Raw genomic sequence first — 21,089 nt, forward strand, 5'->3', positions numbered from 1 at the left:
TGCTAGCATAAAGTGACTTAGCATTCTTGATTTCAATGATCTGGCCTTATCAGCTTTTATTTGTTATAAACAAAGATTGCCAAATTATCAAGCATGTCATTCAACCTTTCCCCAAGAGGCTAACTCTGGACCAAAGATCACAAATATATAAAAGAATATATAAAAACATTTTGAGTCACTTCCAAAAGGAGCAGACGCTTGACTGTCCACAGGAGCAGAGTTCAACATGAAGTAGGAGAGGGTTTGTGAAGGAAGCCATACAATTTATAATGCAGGAAATAAATCCGGCAGTGCCGGTCCATTTGAGAAGGTAATAGTGCAACACCAAGAGATTACTGTTGCAACAGCTGTATTTATATTTGCATGTATTGCTGTGTTTTTTGTGTTTTGAGAGCTTATCATTCCACAGCTGTGTTACGCTGCATACTGTTAGGTCATGAGTTCTTGCATCTTGGAGATTAGAGTCCTTACAAGCTTTTTCTGTTTACAAGGAGATCGCTGAATACTGCTGCTCAAAGACAAGCAGGGAGGGACATCACTATCATGAGAGAGATGGACTACTAAGTGGCATCACCATCTTGACATGCTGTTGTGCAGCATGATAGAAGCATGAGAGTCATGAGACAGCGACTTGCCACTCAGCAGCCCTGGTGCTTTGTGTTTGACTTCTTCCTTGCTCTGTTTTTCTAGCTCAGCCACTCTCCCATCGATGATGAAGTGTATTGAGGAAAACAATGGAGTCGACAACAGGATCAGCAGGTTTATCCTTCCTATTGGTGCAACTGTGAACATGGATGGAGCTGCTATTTTTCAGTGCATGGCAGCCGTGTTTATTGCTCAGCTGAACAACGTCGACCTCAACGCTGGGCAAATCTTCACCATTCTGTAAGTTGCTTGTTATTATAACCACATCCTTCTGGCCCCCAGATGCATTAAAGCCTGTGGTCTCCCTGTTAATAGCTAGCAGTTTGCATTCCACGTCTCTGACTTAAAGCTTGCAAACTGTTATGAAGCATAATTATAGGGTGATTAAAGAATGGAGTCTTTCAGGCTTTATAAGGTTGACCAGAATCTCTATTTAATAAAAGGTGGAACCTGGGAGGAGTAACTAAATTATGAAACAGACTTTGAACTGTTTAAAGCTGTTCCTCACATCAAATTCCTCTCCTTGTTTAAGGATCTCCTCCCACTCCACTTGCCATTAAGCTGGGTAATTATGGCACATTGCACTACCCAGAAAGCTACCCTCTGGATGTCCTAAAGATCCTCCTGCCAGCTCCCTTTTGTATCAGTTTCAGACTCGAGACTCTGTTCCTGCATACCTCTCTGCCATTACTGCCACTTCATCACTGGTTTCCCAGGTCAGACCCATGACCATCCCCCTTCTGATCATTATGCTTTTCCCCATTATACTCTGCACTTCCTTAGTCCTGCTTCTTTCTCTGGGACTCTATGCCTCTCTATGCCTGGAACATCCTTCCAGGTCCAGTGGTATGTCATCCTCTTTGATTCACTGCCCAAAGTCCAGTAAGTGAGGATCTTACGAGGAGTTTTAATCCCGCACTGTGCCAAGAAGTCATGGTTTCTATCTACCATAAACCTCACATTTTCTACATTCCCTGCCCAGGTTTTATTTCCTTCCTTACTGCATTTCTCAGTGTATTGTTTGACTATTTAAGGCAGGGCTGCAACATTGTTTTCTTTACAGATAGCCAAATTAGCTTTTCATGTACCCATACTGAAACGAGTTTACATAAGCCTGAGAATTATCCAGTGATAGCCCAAGGAAAAAACAGTTGCAGACATCTTCACACATAAAGGTGTGTGATTCGTGTCCCTTGCTTGTGTACTGCTTGAGGGTCTGTTTGAATGCAGGTGAGACACAAAGAAGAGACAGTGCTATTAGTATGCATCTGAGGACAGCATATGTGGACTTTTGAGACTAGATCTTGAAGCACATCAGTCCTGCTCAGCACACAGGCTTTCATGCCTTGGGCAGAGCTTTAGCAGAGTCCTTGCTTGGCAGTGGGGTTGTGCTTCTCCCTGTTGTGAAGCTAGTCTGGGGTACTCTATCCTCTGTGCATGGCATGGTTCACCTTTATACATTTGAGGAGAGAAGAAAACATGTATTCAGCATCTTTGAACCAATGCATGACTTGGAAATGGATGTGGTATTAACATAGCGAGAAATAATTTGGGGTTTTTTATTTTGTTTTTTTCCTGTTCTGAAAGGGCAATCATGTTATTAAAGACGGAGCTGTTACCTTGGTAGCTGCTGTGGATTCCTGCTGAGCAACTGTACTCTATATCTATTACTGTGCCTCAGCAGGCAGGAAAGGGTTTGCATGGGAAGCAAATGATCTGTGCGCCCCTTGCTGTAGAGTTTGTTTACAATTCCTGAGGTGGGGAAATGTGTGACGTAAATGTGGAAGAGAAGTGCTGCGGGGCTCGTACTAACCAGAAACAAAATTGATTTGCAGTGTCACAGCAACTGCATCCAGTGTGGGTGCAGCTGGGGTTCCAGCCGGAGGAGTCCTCACCATCGCTATTATCTTGGAGGCCATTGGACTTCCAACCAACGATCTATCCTTGATACTAGCAGTGGACTGGATTGTGTAAGTACTTTAGACCACATGCACGTGCTGTTATGTGATATGTTCAGCTGGAAACACAATTCAGGGTAGTCAAAGTGTGGTATAAGTTAAAACAAACCTACTAGGTGTGGCTGTCTGCAAGATGGGAAACTCATGACAGGTGATGGAGAATGATGAATAAGATGGTCCCTGCTCAGTTAAGCAGTTGATGTGCTAAAATCCCTGTTCAGTATTTTTAGCTGAGCCTTTATTGAAACGTTTCTTTCTGGTTTCAATTCCCTCCAGAGGATTGTTAAGTTTGTTCAAAATATTGCTGGAAATTAGTTGGATACAAAGAAGGAAGGAAGAAAAGGAAAACTGAGCCTGAATAGTGATGGAAAACAGATGTGTGAAGCAACCTTCATCAGAAGCAGTTGCCAGCTGTTGTTTGAACTATAACAGCACGAGGCTAGTCACAGCACCAGCACAAGTGTCAGAGCAGGGCAGGTACACAGAGGGCTTGCAGAACTCATCACAACTGTGTTTGGTGTCCTGGCTGGGAGATGTTTCTGGGAATCATGAGTTCAGTACAAAATATTACCACCTTTCCTCACCCTCCTCTGTTCAACCCTGGAGCACACTAGTATTGCAGTGTAGGACTAAAGGAAGGAACAGATACTTGTAGAGAGAAACCCAGGGAATGCAGTCATTCTCTGTTTTTGGTAGGACACCTTAAATAGTTAAGATAATAGTTAAAAATAATAATAAGAGTTGAGTGCTATGAATTATCTTCTGGATAAGCCTAAGTGAAGTTCTAGCTCTGAACTTGTATTTGAAGTGTGCTGGGCTGGGTAACGAAGGATATCTGAGAAAGAGTAGTAACACTGCAGCAACCTGCTGGGAGACCAGATCCAGCTGATAGCAAGAGTTGGGATGGCTTGAACCAGTTCCAGTGTACAGTCTTAGTTCTGAAATGGGAATATTTGTGTAGAAAATACCTACAGGTAACAACATCTTCCTTCTCTAGATCTATTAGTATTGGTGGATCTGCAGGGAAGAATTTGGCTTCACTTATTGTGTTGTAACTCTCTTAAACTAAAAGGCCACTTTGTTTTGTTGTTTTTAATGTTAACCAGGGACCGAACTACCACGGTTGTGAATGTGGAAGGGGATGCCCTAGGAGCAGGTATCCTCAACTACCTGAATGAAAAAGAAAAGAGAGAAAAAGAGCAGGAGCTAAAAGAAGTCAACGTAGAAGCAGTTGCTAACAGCAAGTCTGAAGAGGAAACGTCGCCTTTGGTAACCCACAAAAACCAAGTCTCCAACACAACCAGTACAGCAGACCCTGACTCCAAGGAATCAGTATTGTGAACTAGAAGCTGTTGGTCAAACACGTCTTAGAGGTGGACCAGGGACTTGTTAATGCACCTAGACGTTTGCAGTGCTAGCAAGAGCTGGGCAGCTCTTGAGATTTTTCAGTTCCAGTCTGTTTTGAAATTTGCTGGCTTGGGGAAGAGAGGGAGGTGGGCTGGGGAGAAAAGGGGTGGTGAGAAAGAACACACACTTTGTAAAAGTATTTTGATAATTCATAGGTATACGTGTATATATGCGTAGCACGTACACACATATACATGTAGGTGAAAGCAATGCCAATTGGAACTTCTGGTTTTACAAGAGATCTGTTAGTAAAGGCTTATATGGGTTGGATATGGGGAAGCAGCCAACCCAGTACGTGCTTATGGTAGCGAGAAATTAGTAAGCTAATTGCTGCTGTTTGAATGGAGATACAGTTCAGAAACTCCACAGTTCCTGTCCTCAAAGCTCTTACTGACAATTACAATATGAAGCAACGTTTTTCTCCCATTCCCTTTCCTCTCCTGTTCTCTGATCACTCAATAACACCAAACATAACCTGGGAAGTAGGGTGTGGGTTTTGGTTTTAGTTTTTTTTTTTAGTGTCATATGTGAATAAGTCACAGAGAGGTCTTAATCTTGTTCCAGTCCCGTTCTGCATTGCAGCTTTCTTGCTTTTTGGTGAGTAATTCCCAAACTCTGGGACCAGACAAAGGAGATATTTGTGCAGATCAAGGGTTGGCTTTCTCCTCCCCTCTTAGCGAGCTGTTGAGAAGAAAAAATCCAGAGGAAACACAAATTTTTGTTAAAGTAATCCCTCTGGGGCTAAAAAAAAATGTGGAGTCTGGTCCAGTATAAATAGTTCTAAAAGAAGTTTGTCTGTGACAACATCAAGAAGTCAGTTCCCTTCATGAAAACACACATGCACGTTTGCTAGCACGCCATGTCCTGCTTATGTTTGTGTAATGGGTCAGTCCAAACAAATGAAGTCATACCCCTTTTCCAGCAAAATTGTACAGGGAGGGGGGGGAAAAAAGAATGTGAACACGCACATGGGAACTGACAACAGGCAAGTCTTATTGTTAGCTTGAAAGGGGGAAAAAAGGAGGTGAATTTCTAACCTGATGTAGTTCAGTGATTGCTGAGTATTGGGACAGCTGCATACCCATTCCTGTTAGGAATTTGGTCCTGCTACAAATGTCCTTTTGGCAGCAGTTTACATTTAATTCTAGGTGGTGCTGGGTGATGGTAGTGCTTAATGGCAGTTGGTAACCTTTGCTTGGGGCTGATCCAGATGCTTCTGGATTCTGATTCCACCTTTTTCCTCTACCACATGCTTCCTGAATTTGCACCCCCAGACTTGATCCAAGTCCAGCAAACATTGCAAAACTCCTGTTGATTTCTCTTGGCGTTTTGGTCAGCAGGTAGTTTCAAAGTGACGGCTGTGCATGTATGCTAAGATTTGCCCTGGCCTTGTGGCACTTTCCCTTGGCTGCTTTAACAAGGTGAGTGCAATATAGTCAGTCCTCCACACTGTTAACTCAGCAACATATACTTACACTTTGCTTTGGTATACAGTACTGATAAGTCTCCCCTTGTTTTTCACCCCTGTTGCTTCAGAGGAAGCTATCTTGAAAAGATATCTGGTTGCTGATGTTTCTGGTCATGGCACTAGGAAGAGGCAGCTCCAACTTTATAGCAGCAGCAGCCTTCATTTGCAAAGCATCTTTCCTGGTAAAGGGACTCCATGAATTTTGCTAAAAGATGCTCCAGAACAAGATGTGGCCAACATCTGTCTGAGGGACAACACAGTGAGTGTGTCATTACTGGCTGTTCAATTGTGTGTGGCAGCCCTGTGCTAACAAAGTAGGCGAGGGTTGGTCAGCCCACCGCAAAACTGCAGGTGGAGTTTCTTTTTGACCAGTTTATTTACAATCATGTCCACAAAATTTGATCGGTCCTCAGCTTGTTTTAATAATGGAAGGAGGCAGACGCTGCTCTCTAGGGCTGCCCTCTGCCTGGTGTTTAGTATTGTAGTTTTAGCAGGTCCAGATCTGCTGAAACTTTGCATTTCCTCCCATTAGAGTCATCCCAACTCCTTTCAACTCAGGAAACCAGAAGCAGGCTTTGTAGCTGGCAGTGAGAATCCTCAGATTAAAAGGTATTTTGGGAAAATAAAGAATATGTTGGAGGTTTAAAAATAAGTAAATAAATCAATCAGGGTTCTCATCAATCCTCTTTTTCAAAACAAATATTTAGTGTTTCATGGAAAACTTTGACTGCACCAGAACGCCAAATAATGTGGTTTTAAAACGGTACATGGATATCTGGGGAGAACTGAAAATCACAACTGTTCCCTGCAGGCTGGGTTCTGTAGCTGGATTATCATCTCCCATCAGACATTTAGCTCTTTTGATGCTCTCCCTCACCGTGACACATGCAGTTCAGTTGAGGACATGAGAGCAGGAAGCGCCCAAGTGAAGCGTCACGGCAAGATTTGAGAAGAGAATGTTTCTCCGTTTTGATTTTTCACCCCAAAGATGATGTTGCCAACAGATAAAAGTACTCATAAGGGGTATGTCCAAAGGCTGGGCTTCCTCACAGGCACTGCCTAGCTCAGCTGATATCCCTTCCCTGTGGGGCTGCCAATTGATTGTACCTTGTCCCTCTAGCAGCACGCTGTAGGCTGTGGGACGTTCCTTCTGACAGTAGTTCCTAGCAAATGATTAAATTAAGGCCAGTTATCTCAGACTTGTCTTAGTGTTTTTCACTAGCAATGCGGAAAGTAAACATCTCTGCTGAAGAATGCCTCTCCCAGTCCTTTTAGTGGATTGCCACGTTTTGCATCAGTGTGAGTGTGTAGACCCATGTAAGGCTTGTTAGAGCATTTGGGCCTAAGGTCAAGCATTCCAATAGCTGGAACTTCACAAAGGAATTTTAACACTCCTTCAGGAAACAGGTGCCATAGGGTCTATATGAGCCACTGAGTATTCAGGGCTAGTCTTTTTAACCTGCCACAAATCTTTAAGGTTACAGAAAGCTCTACTTTAGACTTAGAAAGCTGCCAATTCTTTAGTTGTTTGCATGCAGTGAGAGGAATCCCACGGTTCTCCATGGGAGCACAAATGCTGGGTAGTGACAGCTTTACACATTATCTTATTGCTCTTGTTTGTATCATCTGTGTCAGAAACTGCATTTCTTATTTTTCTATGCTGTTACGTTGCATTTGATGGCCGTGCCATGTCTTCTATGGCTCTCTGCTCGACTTCAGATTATTTCTTTATAAGGTACAAATGTAGAAGATCTATTATTGCACTCTCTTGGACTGTAGAAGAAAAGTGACATGTTCCAATAGCTGCCATTGTAACAACTTGAATCCTGATTGAAAGCCCAGTGAGACAGAAAGCTTACCATTTGCTTCCAGTGGTCAAGGTCTTCGGGTAAGGTCACTAGGAGAAAAATAGAAGGGCTGTTGAAGGTCGTGCATTTTTCTGTGCTATTTATTTGGATGCAGTCCTTGACCTGCTGCATTGCTCTGGAAGCTTCCTATTTCAGGTCCCCATGCAGCCTTATAACAAGAGGCTGTGGGCTGACCAAGAAGGTGCTCAGCAGCAGCACAGGTGCAGCTAATAACACCTGCTCTGTGCTTACCCCAGCATTCTGTGCATCTGGTGCCAATATGGTACTGAACTCCAACATCTGCTGACTAGGCATGTGTTTGAGTTCTCCCAACTCAACTGTACGATGGAGGATTTTAGTCAGTTGTTTTTGATTTCAGGAGGAGATCAATTCAATCTAAGTAACGCTGGTTTTCTTTTTTAGGCTTTAGTCTTTCTTTTGGAAAACACGAATCCTTTTAATCCCTTCTGCTATTTTCCTTAAGGTATCCACATCCCCTAAAGATAATGGGCTGCCATTGCCTTTCGCGTTGCAATTGGCAATCATTTCACTTTCAGATTTCTGTTGGGCATATGACTTGTGTCCAGGTGTTGTTTTTCCTTCTTGATAACTGTTTCTCATCGGAGGAGCTCCAGTCAACATTCTTTCAATGCAAGGGGACTACTGGAGGCATCTTATCCTGTATAATGTTGGCTACCATCATATAGGCCTTTGTGCTGTGCTGGTGAAATGGGACTGGGAAAGCAAATTCTAGTATTATTAGTAAGAATTGGTGGATATGCATACACAGCAGGCTGTGGTCAGAATAGCCTCTTCATCTTAAGAAAATAGGCTACAGTTTGTGTCTTATCCTCTAACACTGTGATTGCATTTGGGGAGAAAATTACAGGAATATGGAAAAGAAGGGTTTTGTAAGCCCTGGGCATGCCCAGTCCCATTTCGTCGCAGACCTTATTTCTTTTTTACCTTCTCTATTTCATTGAAGTGTCTTTGACTGTTTGGGACCATCTTGTCTTTCTTCTCTGGGACCAAATTTCCTCGCTGTAATTTATCAGTTACTGACTCATCTCCTTGCATTTCCTGCAGTGCTCGAAGACGTTTTTATGCGTCGATGCATCAGTGGACACAGTTTTGAGCTTCAGCTGATTCTCAGGACTGTATTTTGCCCTTACCTCAGCAAGGATTTGTGAGACCTGGTAACTCAAAGTGTTGCTTTGAGAGTGCTGAGCAGCATCTGTCATCCTGAGAAAGGTGTTTGTGCTGTGAGACCAGCTGTAGTGAGCAGTGAAGGGTGCCAGCACATGGCTACTGTTAGAATATTCTCAGTAGGCCCGTTATTCCCAGGAGCAGAGCTTTAGCTGAGCCCCTGCTGGCATGCTGGTAGTTGCGCCGCAAGGTGCAGCCATTGCAAAGGGCTTTACAGCTCTCTCGGGATGTCTCTTGCAAACTACAAACCAGGGTCAAACACGGGGCTTTTCCTGCAGCGACGTGACAATCAGAGCTGTGTCCCTTAGGCATAACAGAAACGGGGAGCCAGCCAGAGTACAGGAGCAGCTGGTAAAACAACTTCTGCTTTGTCTTTGCTGGGCAGCCGCGTTACAACCGAAGAGGCCGTGCTTTGAGCAGGGGGCAGTGGGAGGTTGTCAGGATAGGTTTTGTACATGGTTTTTCTGTTCCCATACTCTTACTGTGGCTGTGTAAGAGATGGGCGTGATACAGTGGTGACCATTCTTAGGTTGCTTCTCTTGTGTGTGAAAGCGGACGTTTAGGCAGTTTGTTGCAAAGAGAGTTTCTGCTTTTAGTCAAGTGAGAAGCCCTGGTATCTGTGTGACTCTCCACTCTGCATATGTTGCAGGTTGCTTCCTTGAGGGCTTGCCTAATGTCCAAAACCGCTGCTTCTTTCTGCAGAGATCTGTAGCTCTGATCAGTGCTCCAGGATTGGGTTATTGGATAATAATGAACTTATCAAAAACTGAAAGGAATCAAGTAATTGAAGTATGCATCATTAAGTCAGAGTCACATTGTGCTGGTGTGGATGTCTGGGTGACCAGAGGTCTGTGTATGCATTTGCAGGGGGAAGAGTGGGAGCTGATGTCCCTCAGTTGCTCTGCTTTGGCTGCCTCCTTCTGGGATGGCATAGAAGTCCAGGCGTAGGTAAAATAACAGACATCACTGTGGATTCCGCACCTCAATGGGGAGCCTTATTAGTTTAGTTTCTGCCTAGTTTCAGTGGAAGAGCTTTTCAACTAACAAAACAAGTCATCTTGGAGGCAGCATGAGGAAAAAGTGGAGGGAAATGAGAACGGCGGGCAGATCAGACAGGATAGGCTATAATTACATGGATAAAGCAGCTATGGCTTTGAAGGAAGCATCTTTCCCTTGGTGTTTTGATACGGATATCATCAAAAAGACTGCAGGCACTTGTCCTGCATGGATTAGAGACAATGCAAATCCCCACCTGCTAACTGGCCAGTGGTTACAAAGAGAGGCAGAGATCGAGTTCAGGTGTTGCTGAAGTGCGCTGTCACTGAGCAACAAGTCAGCATCAGCACGGGGCTCTGATAAGCTGCTCTTGGCTGCTGGCCATGACCACAGAGAAATAAGCAGCACGGCTCTGGATCAGGATTTGACCCACATTCCTCCTTGCAGTGTAGCTCAGTGTGTGCTCCTCGGATAGCCATTATTCTGTGAGGACAAAGAAGACCTTGTTATCTCGATGGGCGCATCAGCAAAAGCCATGTTCGCTTGCTGCTTCAGTTTCAGGGAGCAGGAGAAAGGATAAGGCAAATGGTCTTAAACTTTATCCAAACATTGAGTAATACACTGTGACAGTTGCCACTAAATATTTTAAGTCAGATGAAAAGTGATTAAAAGCCTTATTATCTCTAAGGTCCCTTCCAACTCGCACGATACTATGATGATATTTGGATTTCATAGCTCCCTGTTGTCGCATCTGAGCGCTGTCTTGGGAAGTTAATGTTAGCAGGCTGTTTATTCCCTTCCTGGGGTCTCACGTTTTTAACTGACAGGCACTATTTCACAGCTCCAGCAGTGAGTGCAGGCAGAAAAAGGGAAAGGATGCTTCCTTGAGTCATCAGGCAGTCTCAAAGCAGACCTCAAATCCTGAAGCCAAGGCCATTGTTAGCTAACAGCCATCTCCCCTGTAAAGGTTCATGTTTAGAGGCTTATAAATGCGTTTGGGTATTGATATTGTAGTATTAATAGCATGCTAGTGCAGGACTGTGAGTCATCTTTTGGTGGGATGGAAGGAGAGAGCTGTCGGAGAGTTATCTTCTCTCTAGGATGAGGTTTTTTAGTAGTAAAAGGAAAAAGCAAACTTCTTTTCCGTTCAAGAGCTCGTGGTATGGTTACTTCTCAAAGAGCCTCAGCAGGTACATCATCCTCGACAGCTATGAAATCTGATTTGGATTTAAGCACTGATCTCAAAGGCAACAGGAGGTGATGATAGCTCTGAACGTTTCAGCAGGCCAGCTGCTCTTTCTTGAAGTCCTGCTGCAGAGACGTTTATACTTGTCTTCCCCCAGCCCACAAGTTCCCCAAAGGCAAGGCAGACAGACACACTGACAGGAACTGCTGTGAGGAACTGAACTTTGAACCAGCCCTGTTGCAATGCAGGCTTAATGGGGTGCTTTTAAGACACGGAGAGAGCAGAGAAATTCGGTATGAGATGTTCCTTATGGTAGCTCTCACTTGGTCCTTCTGTTGACAGCACTGAAGTAATACACTTCTTTGCAGGTGTGCATTGAGTAGCTGAAGTTAAACTGTGTAGGCTATGTCGGTACAGCTTAATTCCTGTTACACATAGTAGAAGGGAGTCTTTAGGAAACAGTGCCTGAATCCCCTGGTGCTCCCACAGAAATAATTGTACTTAGCCATAAAAGTACCCCGAGTATTAACTGGTACGCATTGGAGCTCTTTAGGAACCCAAAGGAATCCCACTAAATGGGACTGAGGACACAGACCATTTCACCTCCTTTTATGGGGGGGGTGAAGACAATTTTAACTTTGGAGGAAGAGCTGGACTGGAAATAAACCTACTTCAAGGCAATACCTTAATGGCATTTTATATCTAATCAGTCCAATAGCTGTGACCAAACTGCCAAGCTAACCTCGACTGCCTCCTTGCTCTGCCCCACAATAGATGCACTGTTGGCATTACTTCCCCTAGGCCCAATGTGGAAGTATTGTGTTCCCCATCCCCAAATGTTCCCGTCTTTTAAGAACATGGTCTGATCAGACTTTCTCTGTTACTCTCCTGCCTGCTGTGGATCTTTCCTGTATTGCTGCTTCTTTATGGCACACTGAGACCCACTCACTCACTCTAATGACAATTCTGATGAGCCTCTGGATTCAGACGCCAGACACAAGGTGTCTCCTGCTGCAGAGATACAGGATCTGCCTTACTACCCTTCAAGGTGCCTTGTTTGGCTTTTCAATATAACTATGCACCAAAGGCAAGAGACTCCGTTATCCCTGCAGACAGGAGGGAGAACAAGGATGACGAGGTATAAAACAGAGACAGGGAAAGTGAGTTTCTTTTCTTTATCCTCTGAGTTTTCTGTCTGCAATCCTGCCTCTGATGCTCTTATGCGTATGTGCTTTTATTTCTACCAGAGCATAAATCCCTCTAATTAGGAGGGAGGATTCTTGTATTTTTATAGGCTGAGCCATTTGGTTGATGAATAGAAGTGACGCACAGATGAACTCTGAAATTCACTGCCATCTGCTGCTCCAGTACAATCCAGTATTACTGATACAAAGGTACCTACCTTCAGATCGAACCTGGTGCTGAAAGCACTGAGAGGAACCACTCCATTGGACGAATACTTATTGCCGTGCGGCTGTGTTGATGCTCGTGAACTTCTGTAACCGTTCCTGCTTTAAAGCGATGGGTCTGATCTGTGTGACTATCAGCTTTTCTCATGTCTCCAGAGACCAGATGTGCGTGCATATATGTATGCAAAAAAGGACCATATTGCTGTGGCTGGGGCTGTGTGACCCTGAGCTAGATTCATATTACAGATGTTTACTGCATAGCACGCTGCTCTTTGGTGGCAAAGTTCTCCTTGTCTGCCTGGGGAGAAGGCAGTCCTGTGGCTCAGGCTGAGGCCGTTTGTTGCATTAGGAGGGTGAGAAAACAGGGAGCTCTTTCTCTCTCTCTTTTTTCCCTTCTATCGTGGCAATGTCCATTTGTTCTTTCTTTCTGTAGCTTCTCAATCCGAAATAAAAATCACCCCCAAATAGAATTCGTGTTTCGCCTTTTGTTTGGTGATCACCTGCAATTGTAGCTGCCCTGGGTGGCCGGGTGCTTTACTGGGCTTTGTACTGATACTGTCCCCCATGCAAACCCTGTAACTCCTTTGGAAATGCCCCTGAATGAGAACTATGCAACTTGGGCTTTGGGTCTGCTTTGCCATCATGCCGATGTCACCAATTAACTGCATATCGCTCCTTTTCCACCATAGCCCTGAAGCTCAGGCCATCATACGCTGGGTAATGTTTCATTAAGCCCTGTGCAAAGATACCCACCTCTAAAGGGGCTGAAGTGGAGCACAGAATGGTGTGTATTTCTCGGAGTTGTGCGTTACAGTGGAGTTCAAGGGCTGACAGCACCTTCTGCCAAAGACTGTGCTTTGGAGGGGGTTCAGAAGTGGAAGAAATCAAGTTGAGATACGCTGGTGAGTTTAAGGTAAGTTTGCTTTTGACATGCATGGTCAGTCTGAGCGGTGTTAGAGGTTCAGCTTTGGACACAGAGATGGCTGCTGCCTGAAACAAGCAGGTTTACTGAGGTAAGTGCTGTCAGAACCACAGTGCCACACCATCTGAAAGACACCGTGCTTTACCAGAGCTGTGGGAAGGTGTGGATTGATTGCCTTATCTCTAATGAGAGCTGGGTCAAGCACTAGACCGAGTCTCTGTTGACTCAATCTATAGGCATCATTAGAGCTTGCTAGGTGTTGTTATTGACATCAAACAAGAGAGATGAAGTGTTGCACGGTACTGCCTGCCAATCTCAGCACATCCGTGCTTCTACATTTCAGGTAGAAACAGGTAGGGAAGCGCTTTGTGAGTCAGTTAACTGGAAGACAAAAGCATGTTGTTCTGCTGTCAGGTGGATGGCTTGGGTTGCGTGGGATCGCTGCTTTAAGAGTCAGGTTATCTTACAGACACATAGACTGAAGTTAGGTTATTGAAAATCAAATCTCTGCTGCCTTCCCATTAGGAGCATTCAAACGGACATACGGGTTTGCTGTGCCCCATGGGAGTTCTGTGGGCTGGGATCTGCATGGAGAGAGCTTGGCAAGTTTGTAGCTTTGCTGCTCTTGCAAGTTCTCACCCCTTGGATGTTAGAGCCACCACCCTAAGGAGGATAGCTGTGCTTTTGGACTGGGCAGACAGCCTGGAAACTGGAATTTACATCCACGTGTTGGGAGTTATTGTCATGGTATCGATGCTGAACACATTTGTCACCAGATGAATTACAAGCTGGTAATGAAGCCCAGCACCAGAGAGGCAGCACGGAGTCACACCAGAAGATCTCCCTGGAAGATGCTCTTTGTTGTGGTCTGCTACAGCCATAAGGAGGTGGAGGAGCTTAAGCCTACGAGAGTTTGAGGAAGGTCTACGAGCATTCCTAAGTCTTGCAAACTGAGCAGGTTCCAGCCGATGGTGGAAGTCGTCAAGGCGACGCTTTGCTTCCCTGCATTATCTCACATTAATGCTGCTCGCTGCTTTGGAGGTGGATGCCAACAGGGAGTACCTGCCCTTTGTGGCTGTGCCTCCCAGCGCTGGCAATCCGGCTGTGGTGTTGGCGGTGCGATGGGTACATCGTGTGGCCAGAAAGGAGAAGTGCAATTTCTATCGGATCCCTTTCCTGGGCTAAATCCTGCCGCCTCACAGCTGGGCCGAAATGACTCAGCTGCCTGGGGTTCGTTTTTCTGGCCGTCAGCGTTGACCCTAAAATCGGTAAGGCTGATTTTCCTCTGTTCTCGCACGTTCCATTCACCAGCTGCTTAGGATGCCCCGAAGTTCTATGTTCGGGAGCTCCTCCGAGATCAGGAAGGGGAAGGAGCAGCTGCCATTTGTAGGAACGACGTACTAAGGCTGCAGTAGTAGTGGCTGCGATGAGCTGGATGAGCTGTACGGCTGCAGGGAGTTCTGTAGGCTCTTGGAAAGCTTTTCATGCCTTTATGGAGCTAAAGCAACACAGCAGCGAGTTGCTCTAACGGGCTCCGCCACCCGCCCGCACCCCGAGCAGCTCCGCCCGCCGGGGGAGGGTCGGGCCGAGCGCCTCGCTGCGCCCCCATTGGCCGCGGGGCACCGAGAGGAGCGTGGCGGCGGGGCTGGGCTGCGTGGGGCGCCGCTACTCGGTACGTGCGGGCCGGACCGGGAGGGGTGGAGGGGGCTGAGGGGTTTTGCGGGCGGTCCGGGGGGAGCCGAGCAGTGAAAGCGCGGGGATGGCTGCGGGATCAGACGTGGGGAAGAACGGCGAGAGAATTGCCGGGCAAACGGGATAGGTTTGCCGAGGCGGGCAGCTCTGGGCTCGGAGCGGCCGAAGGTGCCGGTCCTGTGCCTCCCCGCTTCCTTAGGGTGAGCCCCGGGGTGCCACGCGGCTCTCGGTGAGCGGAAGGAAGCGTGAAGAGCTGCAATGAGTGTCTGAGGGGCTGCGGGGGCTGGGAAGGCGGTCATTGAAGCCCGTGCGGGGGGAGGGCGGATGCTCGATGACGGCATGGGGAAGGCACGGCGGGCACGTGGGCTGAGACGGGCTGCGGGATGGGACGCGTTGTACCGTCGGGTTTGTCGCCTGGTGGTTTGTTTGTGCACGTGAGGTCACCCGGGGGTGGAAGAAGGAACCCAACCACCCGTGTCGCTCCTCCCCGCTGCCAGCACACGGATCTGAGAGGACAGGCTGCGCCTTTAAATCACCCGTAGGTCGGGTCTGACCTTCTGGCATTGGGCCTGACCTGCGAGCCAGGCGGCTGAACGGCGATCCCATAAAGCCGACAGGTGTGGCCAGCTGGTAAAGCTGACCCGCAGCACAGCGGGGGTTCGGCCCCTGTCATCCCAGAGGCAAAAAGCAGAGGGTTGAGCGGGTCCGGGGAGAGCCGTCCCGGTGGAACAGGCCTTTGTCTGTTGCTGCCGTGCTGAATTTAGCTGCCTCACAGCCACAGCAGCGATCGGGTTCCCAGCCTGAAGGAGGTTGGAAACACAAAGGCCCCCCAGCCGGCCTCTGTGCTCCCAAAGCCCTCCTTGTTCCCTGCCACTTCCCCGGAGGGAGGAGTGTTGCTGCCTGAAGTTATGATCTTCCTGAGTTCTCTCAGACCCAGCTGAACTCATTAGTGAGCAGTGAAAGCCTGCCGCTATTTCAGTGTCAGCACTGAACTCCTGGGAAGTCATAGAATCTTATGGAGCTGGAAGGGCCCTCTGAAGGCCGTCTAGTCCAGCTCCCCTGCAATGAACAGGGGCATCCACCTCTCCCTCTAATTTTTCTACATGCCGTTCACTTCTGTGTGGTTTCCATCTCAAGGCTTTTGCATTTGTCCCTTAAAAGCCTCAGCTTTCCCCCCCAGCACACTTCAGGGCTCAGCCAAGCTAATACATGCTCTGTGTTCTGATGTGTGCCCAGTGATGGCACGCAACCTGGTTTTGAGCTGGGCTGTGAGGTGAGGACCAAGCCATGGTGCAGAACGCAGGTTTGCTCTCGGGGCTGTAAGTGCTTTGGTTGCATTGTACCTGTGTGCCATGCCCAGAAGGCAGGCATTGCTGCTCAGACTGAAGGCCAGTTTGCTCTTCTCTGGGTTGCGCTTTGATGCACCGAAGTGTGTTGAATCACAGAATCATTAAGGTTGGAAAAGACCTCCAAGATCACCAAGCTCAACCCCTCCCCCATCCCCACCACGTCCCTCAGTGCCACATGTTGCACGGTTCTTGAGCACCTCCCAGAATGGTGACCCCACCTGCTCCCTGGGCAGCCTGTGCTGATAGAAGCCAGGACACCCTTGGCCTTCTTGGCCCCCTGGGCACGCTGCTGGCTTTGCTATAAAACACACCCAACGTTTTCACTGTGCTGGGAGGTGAGGGGAGGTGGAGAGCATCTCTTGTTGCGTGTTTCAGAGAGCCTGGGACGCAGCGGCATCACTCAGAAGTCGTTCTACGCTGATGGCCCTGGATGTGGCAAAGTCACACTCTGAAGCCTCGCTGAGCCAGAAGGCCAAATGCTACGGAAGGTGGGACTGCATGGACAGACAGACGGACCAGCTGGAGCTGGTCAGCGATGTGCACCAGCTTTTGGGTGCAGAGGAAGCCACAGCTGCCCAGAACAGCACAGAGAGCCTGGCAGTGAGTGGTGATCTGGACACTGATGTTACAGCACCTGCATCCAGGTTGCCTGGAATGAAAACAGACCGCTTGGAGAGACGGCCGCTGACCTATGGAGCCGACCGCAGTGGCGTGACCTACGGAGCCGATTCATCTTGTTACCTTGGGCACTGGTCTTTCCTGGAACAGCAGCAGGTGAGAGGGGTGTGCTGGCCTCTGTATTGCCAATGGGTCCTGGTGAGATGGGGTCTGTGCTGGGGAGCTTTCACCTCAAGGGGAAGGAGAGGTCTGGAGGCAAAGGATCTTGTCTGATGTGACACAAAATCGTGCAGCACAGAGCACTGCATCTCCTGACCCCACATCAGCTGTTGTGCACTCGAAATCGGGCTGAGATGAACCCAAAACACCAGGAAAGAGAAGCCCTTGGGTTTTAAGTAGTGACGCTGTTGGTGCTTAACCATGTGGGGGTGGTGGGTGCTGACGGGGGGGGGCAGCTCCCCTTCTCCTCTGTTGGTGCGTTGGGTGCCGGCACACAAACTGTTGCCTTGGTTCCTGTGTTGCTGGCCGTGGAGCTGGAAGCTGCTCAAAATGGAGCTCCTTAAGTAAGTGCATCTGGCTGCCAAGTGACTCACGCAGCCTTCCAAGTCCTCGAGATGCCTTTCCTTAAAAACAAGCCCTGCTGAGGCCTGAGGAGCAGCGTGCAGGCGCACTGCTGGAACAGAGTTCATGTCCGTGCCTCCTTTTGGGGCGGAGCTGGGGCTGGGCTTTTATCTCGGTAGCCTGGCTGCACAAAGGGGCTTTCTGTCCGGGCACAAAGCACGAGTATTATGTAGCGTTCCCTGAGCAGCAGAAGTGTTTCTCCTGGTTCTTTTTACTGGGATTTCCTGGCGGTGCGGGAGGCTTGTAACATGGCCGGGGCTGTGAACTGAGCAAGCACGTGAATTAGCTTCACCTTAAGCCTCTTTTTTTCCTTCCCTGGGTCCCTGCAGGACTCTACAGAGGAAAGCGGCACTGCTGACATCCATCACATCACTTCCAGGCACTGGAGCCAGGCGCCTTGGTCCCCATCCTCCTCCCCACCAGAGTCGTTGCCTCAGCAAACCCTGCCAAGCCCCAAGAGCCCCGCGCAGAGCCGCTCCAGATCAAGCTTCTCCACTCTCTCTATAGAAGAAAACAGCGTCTCTGAGCAGCAGGAAGGGAGGAGGTCCCACAGCTCACCAACCAGCCTGGACACACCTTCTGCAGCCACCTGGGAGCTGTGCCGCCAGCCAGGTGTGACGGGAGGCAGGACAACAGGAGGCAGGACAACAGGAGGCAGGACACCACGGGCACGCAAGGCCCTCAGCCCCCTGCTGCGTGACTGTGACACCACTGAGCGCGTCAGGAAGATGTCCTCCTATCAGGCTGATTACTGGGCATGCGCCATACCTGATTCGTTGCCCCCATCCCCGGACCGTCAGTCCCCCCACTGGAACCCCAATAAAGAGTACGAGGACTTGCTGGACTATACGTACCCGCTGAAGCCAAAGTACAAGCTTGGGAAGGCACTGGAGCCTTTCTTCCATGACTCAGGAGTAGACCTGGACAGCTTCTCTCTGTCTCCAGAGGGCACTTTCAGATCCACCAGCATCTATGGTCTAAGTTGGCAGGATCAGGGAAGGAGAGAAAATCAGCATCATGGGGCTGTGGCCTCTGTGAGGAGATACTCCACCCCGGTGGCTGGACAAGCAGGCGGTGCTGGAGCTGCCTCTCACTATGAACCTTCTCCCATTGCAAAAGCATCCTTGGCAAGGAGCTCTTCCTCCGCTGGCACAGCAGGTCCCGCTGGAGGTTTTGCTAAGGGTTTAACGTTATCCGGGTTAGCGGGGCTGAGTTCATTTGATTGCCCTGATGCAGATGGGGGAAGCCGGTGTACCGGGAATCCCTTTATTACCAGTCACAAAGGAAAGGTGAGAAGCACTGAGAGGTTTCTGCCTACAACGCGAGTCCTCCCCTTGAGAAGGGAGTGGGACGGTGATGAAGAATTCCTTTCCCTGCCTCCTCGGCTCCGGGAGCTGGAAACGTTGTCTCAGATTTTATCTGATCTTTCCTTAACTATAAGGACACCCAGGCAAAGCTGCTGGGACCCTCCGCCTCGCAGCGACCACCCAGAGACCCTCTCGTCCGAACAGGCTCCTGTTGGAGAAGAAGTGGGCAGCAGGGACCAAAGGGAGAGAATTGGAGGCAGTGCTGGGCTGTGTCACCCCTATGGCTGGGACAGCACTCAGCCGAGCAGCGGAATCAGCAGAGACCCTCTACACAGACCCCATCTCCCTGCCAGCAGCAGGGCTGTGCTGCAGGGGACACACCTGAGCAGTGGGTCTGAGTCCCTCGCCCAGTGCGTTAAGGTAAGCGGAAACCAGGGGCTGAAGCTTGTTGTGGGAAGGTTTTGCATACAGTGTAGAAATATAGGATCATTACTGTTGGAAACACCTCATAGCAAACCTGACCCCTCCCCTGGTGGGAGTCAGCTCCTGAGCAGGGCTGGAGGCTTTGGAGGGAGCTGAGGCCCCCAGGCTTTATACAGCATCCTACAAAAATAACCCGTCACCGAGACGCTTTAAAAGATAAATGAAGGTACTCCATTGAATGAGACGATCCCTCGGGGAGGAGCAGCTGCAGATGAACTCCGTGGATCTGGGTCGCTGTGAGGAGGAGGGCAGGGAGCTGGCGGAGCTGCAGCTGTGATTTGTTACGCAGGTGTTTTGCCACCAGCTGGAGGAGCTCATCTGTTGGCTGTATGATGTGGCGGACACGGCGGACGGCTGGGTGCCCCCCATGCCTGATGCTGCCAGCGTGAGGGCAGCGCTGCACCGTTACCTGGTGGGTATGGCCTGGAGTGTACGGCCACGCTGGGGTGGGTGCTGCCCAACACGCTGCTAAACAGAGCTCCCCTTCTGCCCCCAGGAGTTCAGGAAGGACATAGCCGACCACCGGAGCCTGACTGAGAGCGTGCTGCAGCGTGGAGCCGCTCTGCTCGAGTGCATGGCCTCCAATTCGCCAGGTGAGCAGGAGCTGCTGGTGGCTGCATGTGGGTACAGCCGGCCCCCCAGGATCCCTGGCAGCTGTTGCTGTGAGAATGGAGGCGGCTGTAAGGAAAGGACTGATGTACCTGGCTGCCCCGTGCCTTGACCTTGCTCTGTGCCGTGCCGTCTATCACGGTGCTTGCTGCCTGCATGGCTGATGGATACGTGCATGTCTGTGGCCAGAAAGCCTTCATCTGCAGCCACCAAAAGGGTTTTAATGGTCTACTTCTGCACTTTGCATAGAGGATTCTTTTGGGAGCCCCTATTTCTGTACTTTCAGTCTTACTCTGTATCCTCCTATGCCACATCCTGCTGCCTTTGTAACGTTGCATTGCAGCTTGGAAGGGGCAGACATGGACTTGCTCGGTGAGATCTGACAGTCGGTTTCCTTCCGAAGCCTGTGTGGGGCAGGTGGAGCTCTCTTTGTTCTTACAGCCCCCCCCCCGGCAGCCACGCCAATAACTCCATCCACGCCAATAACTCCATCCACACCTTCTGTTTTCCAGCCTTAAAGGACACGCTGGGATTGATCGAGAAGCAGTCAGAGGAGCTGGAGAACCACGCAGAGCGCCTGTACCAGTCGGTCCTGGCTGCTGTGGGTCCCGTGCAGGGGGAGGGCGGCAGCAGTGCACAGCAGGCAGCAGCTCAGGCCCAGTGGGTGAGCAGGGTAAGGGGAGAGGGAATATCATTTATTCAAGTGGTGAAGGGGAAATAAATATTGCTTTAGAAGATGGTAATGCTGTATTACAAAGCTTTTTCGCTCTAATTCTTACAAGACACGCTGCGTGCTCTTAAGAGCATGTGTGGAGGTGATCGATCGAGGCACAGTGTGGGGTTGGTTTGGGTTTGGGTTGCAGCCAGTGCCCAAGATGAAGCTTTCTGTTTCATTGCAGGTGCCGAGCTTTGTTAGCCAGGCTCAGGAGGGCTGAGCAGAGCACAGCGCTGACAGCACTGCAGGGATACCATCGCTGCATCAGCCAACGTGGGCCCATTCGGTTTGGTTTTGACTGTAGCTGCAGCAGGGCAAGCTGTGCAGCCGTTGTTTGGCTCCTGGTATTGCTAAGCTGGGGAGCTCTGGGAGTGAGGAACGAACAGCTCTCCGCCTCCTTTTCTTCTCTTATTGGAATGTAGCTTTCTCTTGTATTACAGCGCTCCGTTCCTCGTGGCAGGAGCGCGTCTTTTGGACTGAGTGACCCATAGTGTGCACTGCAACTCACACCCAAGTAAAGCTGTGTGATTCTAATAGCAGCGTTCTCAGTTTGTGTCTGTGCCCTTCAAAACCAGCTGCTGGAAGCCAAGCACCGGCTGCTCCTTCTGGTTCTCAGGAGCCAGCCCTTCTTTATAATCATCCTTCAGCTCC

General features: G+C 49.0%; 2 protein-coding genes across 8 annotated transcripts in view; both read left to right on the top strand.

Moving 5' to 3' along the window:
• SLC1A4 (solute carrier family 1 member 4) overlaps positions 1–12,582 on the top strand; it is a 29,977-nt gene extending 17,395 nt beyond the window's left edge. For all 4 annotated transcript variants that reach the window (XM_072330988.1, XM_072330989.1, XM_072330991.1 and 1 more), the window contains exons 6-8: positions 691–885; positions 2,481–2,615; positions 3,710–12,582. In XM_072330988.1, the coding sequence (XP_072187089.1) occupies positions 691–885; positions 2,481–2,615; positions 3,710–3,944 (565 nt within the window). In that variant the 3' untranslated portion in view covers positions 3,945–12,582. The remainder of the gene's footprint in view (positions 1–690; positions 886–2,480; positions 2,616–3,709) is intronic.
• Positions 12,583–14,225: 1,643 nt separating this feature from the next.
• On the top strand, positions 14,226–20,972 carry CEP68 (centrosomal protein 68). Of its 4 annotated transcripts, none has more exons than XM_072331996.1 (7): positions 14,226–14,312; positions 16,461–16,859; positions 17,654–19,051; positions 19,404–19,526; positions 19,611–19,707; positions 20,236–20,396; positions 20,623–20,972. In XM_072331996.1, the coding sequence occupies exons 2-7, from the start codon at positions 16,506–16,508 to the stop codon at positions 20,656–20,658; spliced, it is 2,169 nt and encodes a 722-aa protein (XP_072188097.1). In that variant the 5' UTR covers positions 14,226–14,312; positions 16,461–16,505; the 3' UTR covers positions 20,659–20,972. The 4 variants fall into 4 exon arrangements, with proteins under 4 accessions (XP_072188097.1, XP_072188096.1, XP_072188100.1 ...); XM_072331995.1 differs by lacking the exon at positions 14,226–14,312 and adding an exon at positions 14,583–14,716; XM_072331999.1 differs by lacking the exon at positions 14,226–14,312 and adding an exon at positions 14,583–14,716 and having other exon boundaries at positions 20,236–20,387.
• The last annotated feature ends 117 nt before the right edge of the window (positions 20,973–21,089 follow it).

The sequence above is a fragment of the Excalfactoria chinensis genome, chromosome 3 (genome assembly GCF_039878825.1).
Source record: "Excalfactoria chinensis isolate bCotChi1 chromosome 3, bCotChi1.hap2, whole genome shotgun sequence".
In the NCBI taxonomy this organism is placed as follows: domain Eukaryota; kingdom Metazoa; phylum Chordata; class Aves; order Galliformes; family Phasianidae; genus Excalfactoria; species Excalfactoria chinensis.

Coding starts and splice junctions, on each gene's coding strand:
- CEP68 (XM_072331996.1), top strand. CDS start 16,506: ATGGCCCTGGATGTGGCAAAGTCACACTCTGAAGCCTCGCTGAGCCAG. Junction 19,052..19,403: donor CCCTCGCCCAGTGCGTTAAG/GTAAGCGGAAAC, acceptor TTTGTTACGCAG/GTGTTTTGCCACCAGCTGGA. Junction 19,708..20,235: donor CATGGCCTCCAATTCGCCAG/GTGAGCAGGAGC, acceptor TCTGTTTTCCAG/CCTTAAAGGACACGCTGGGA.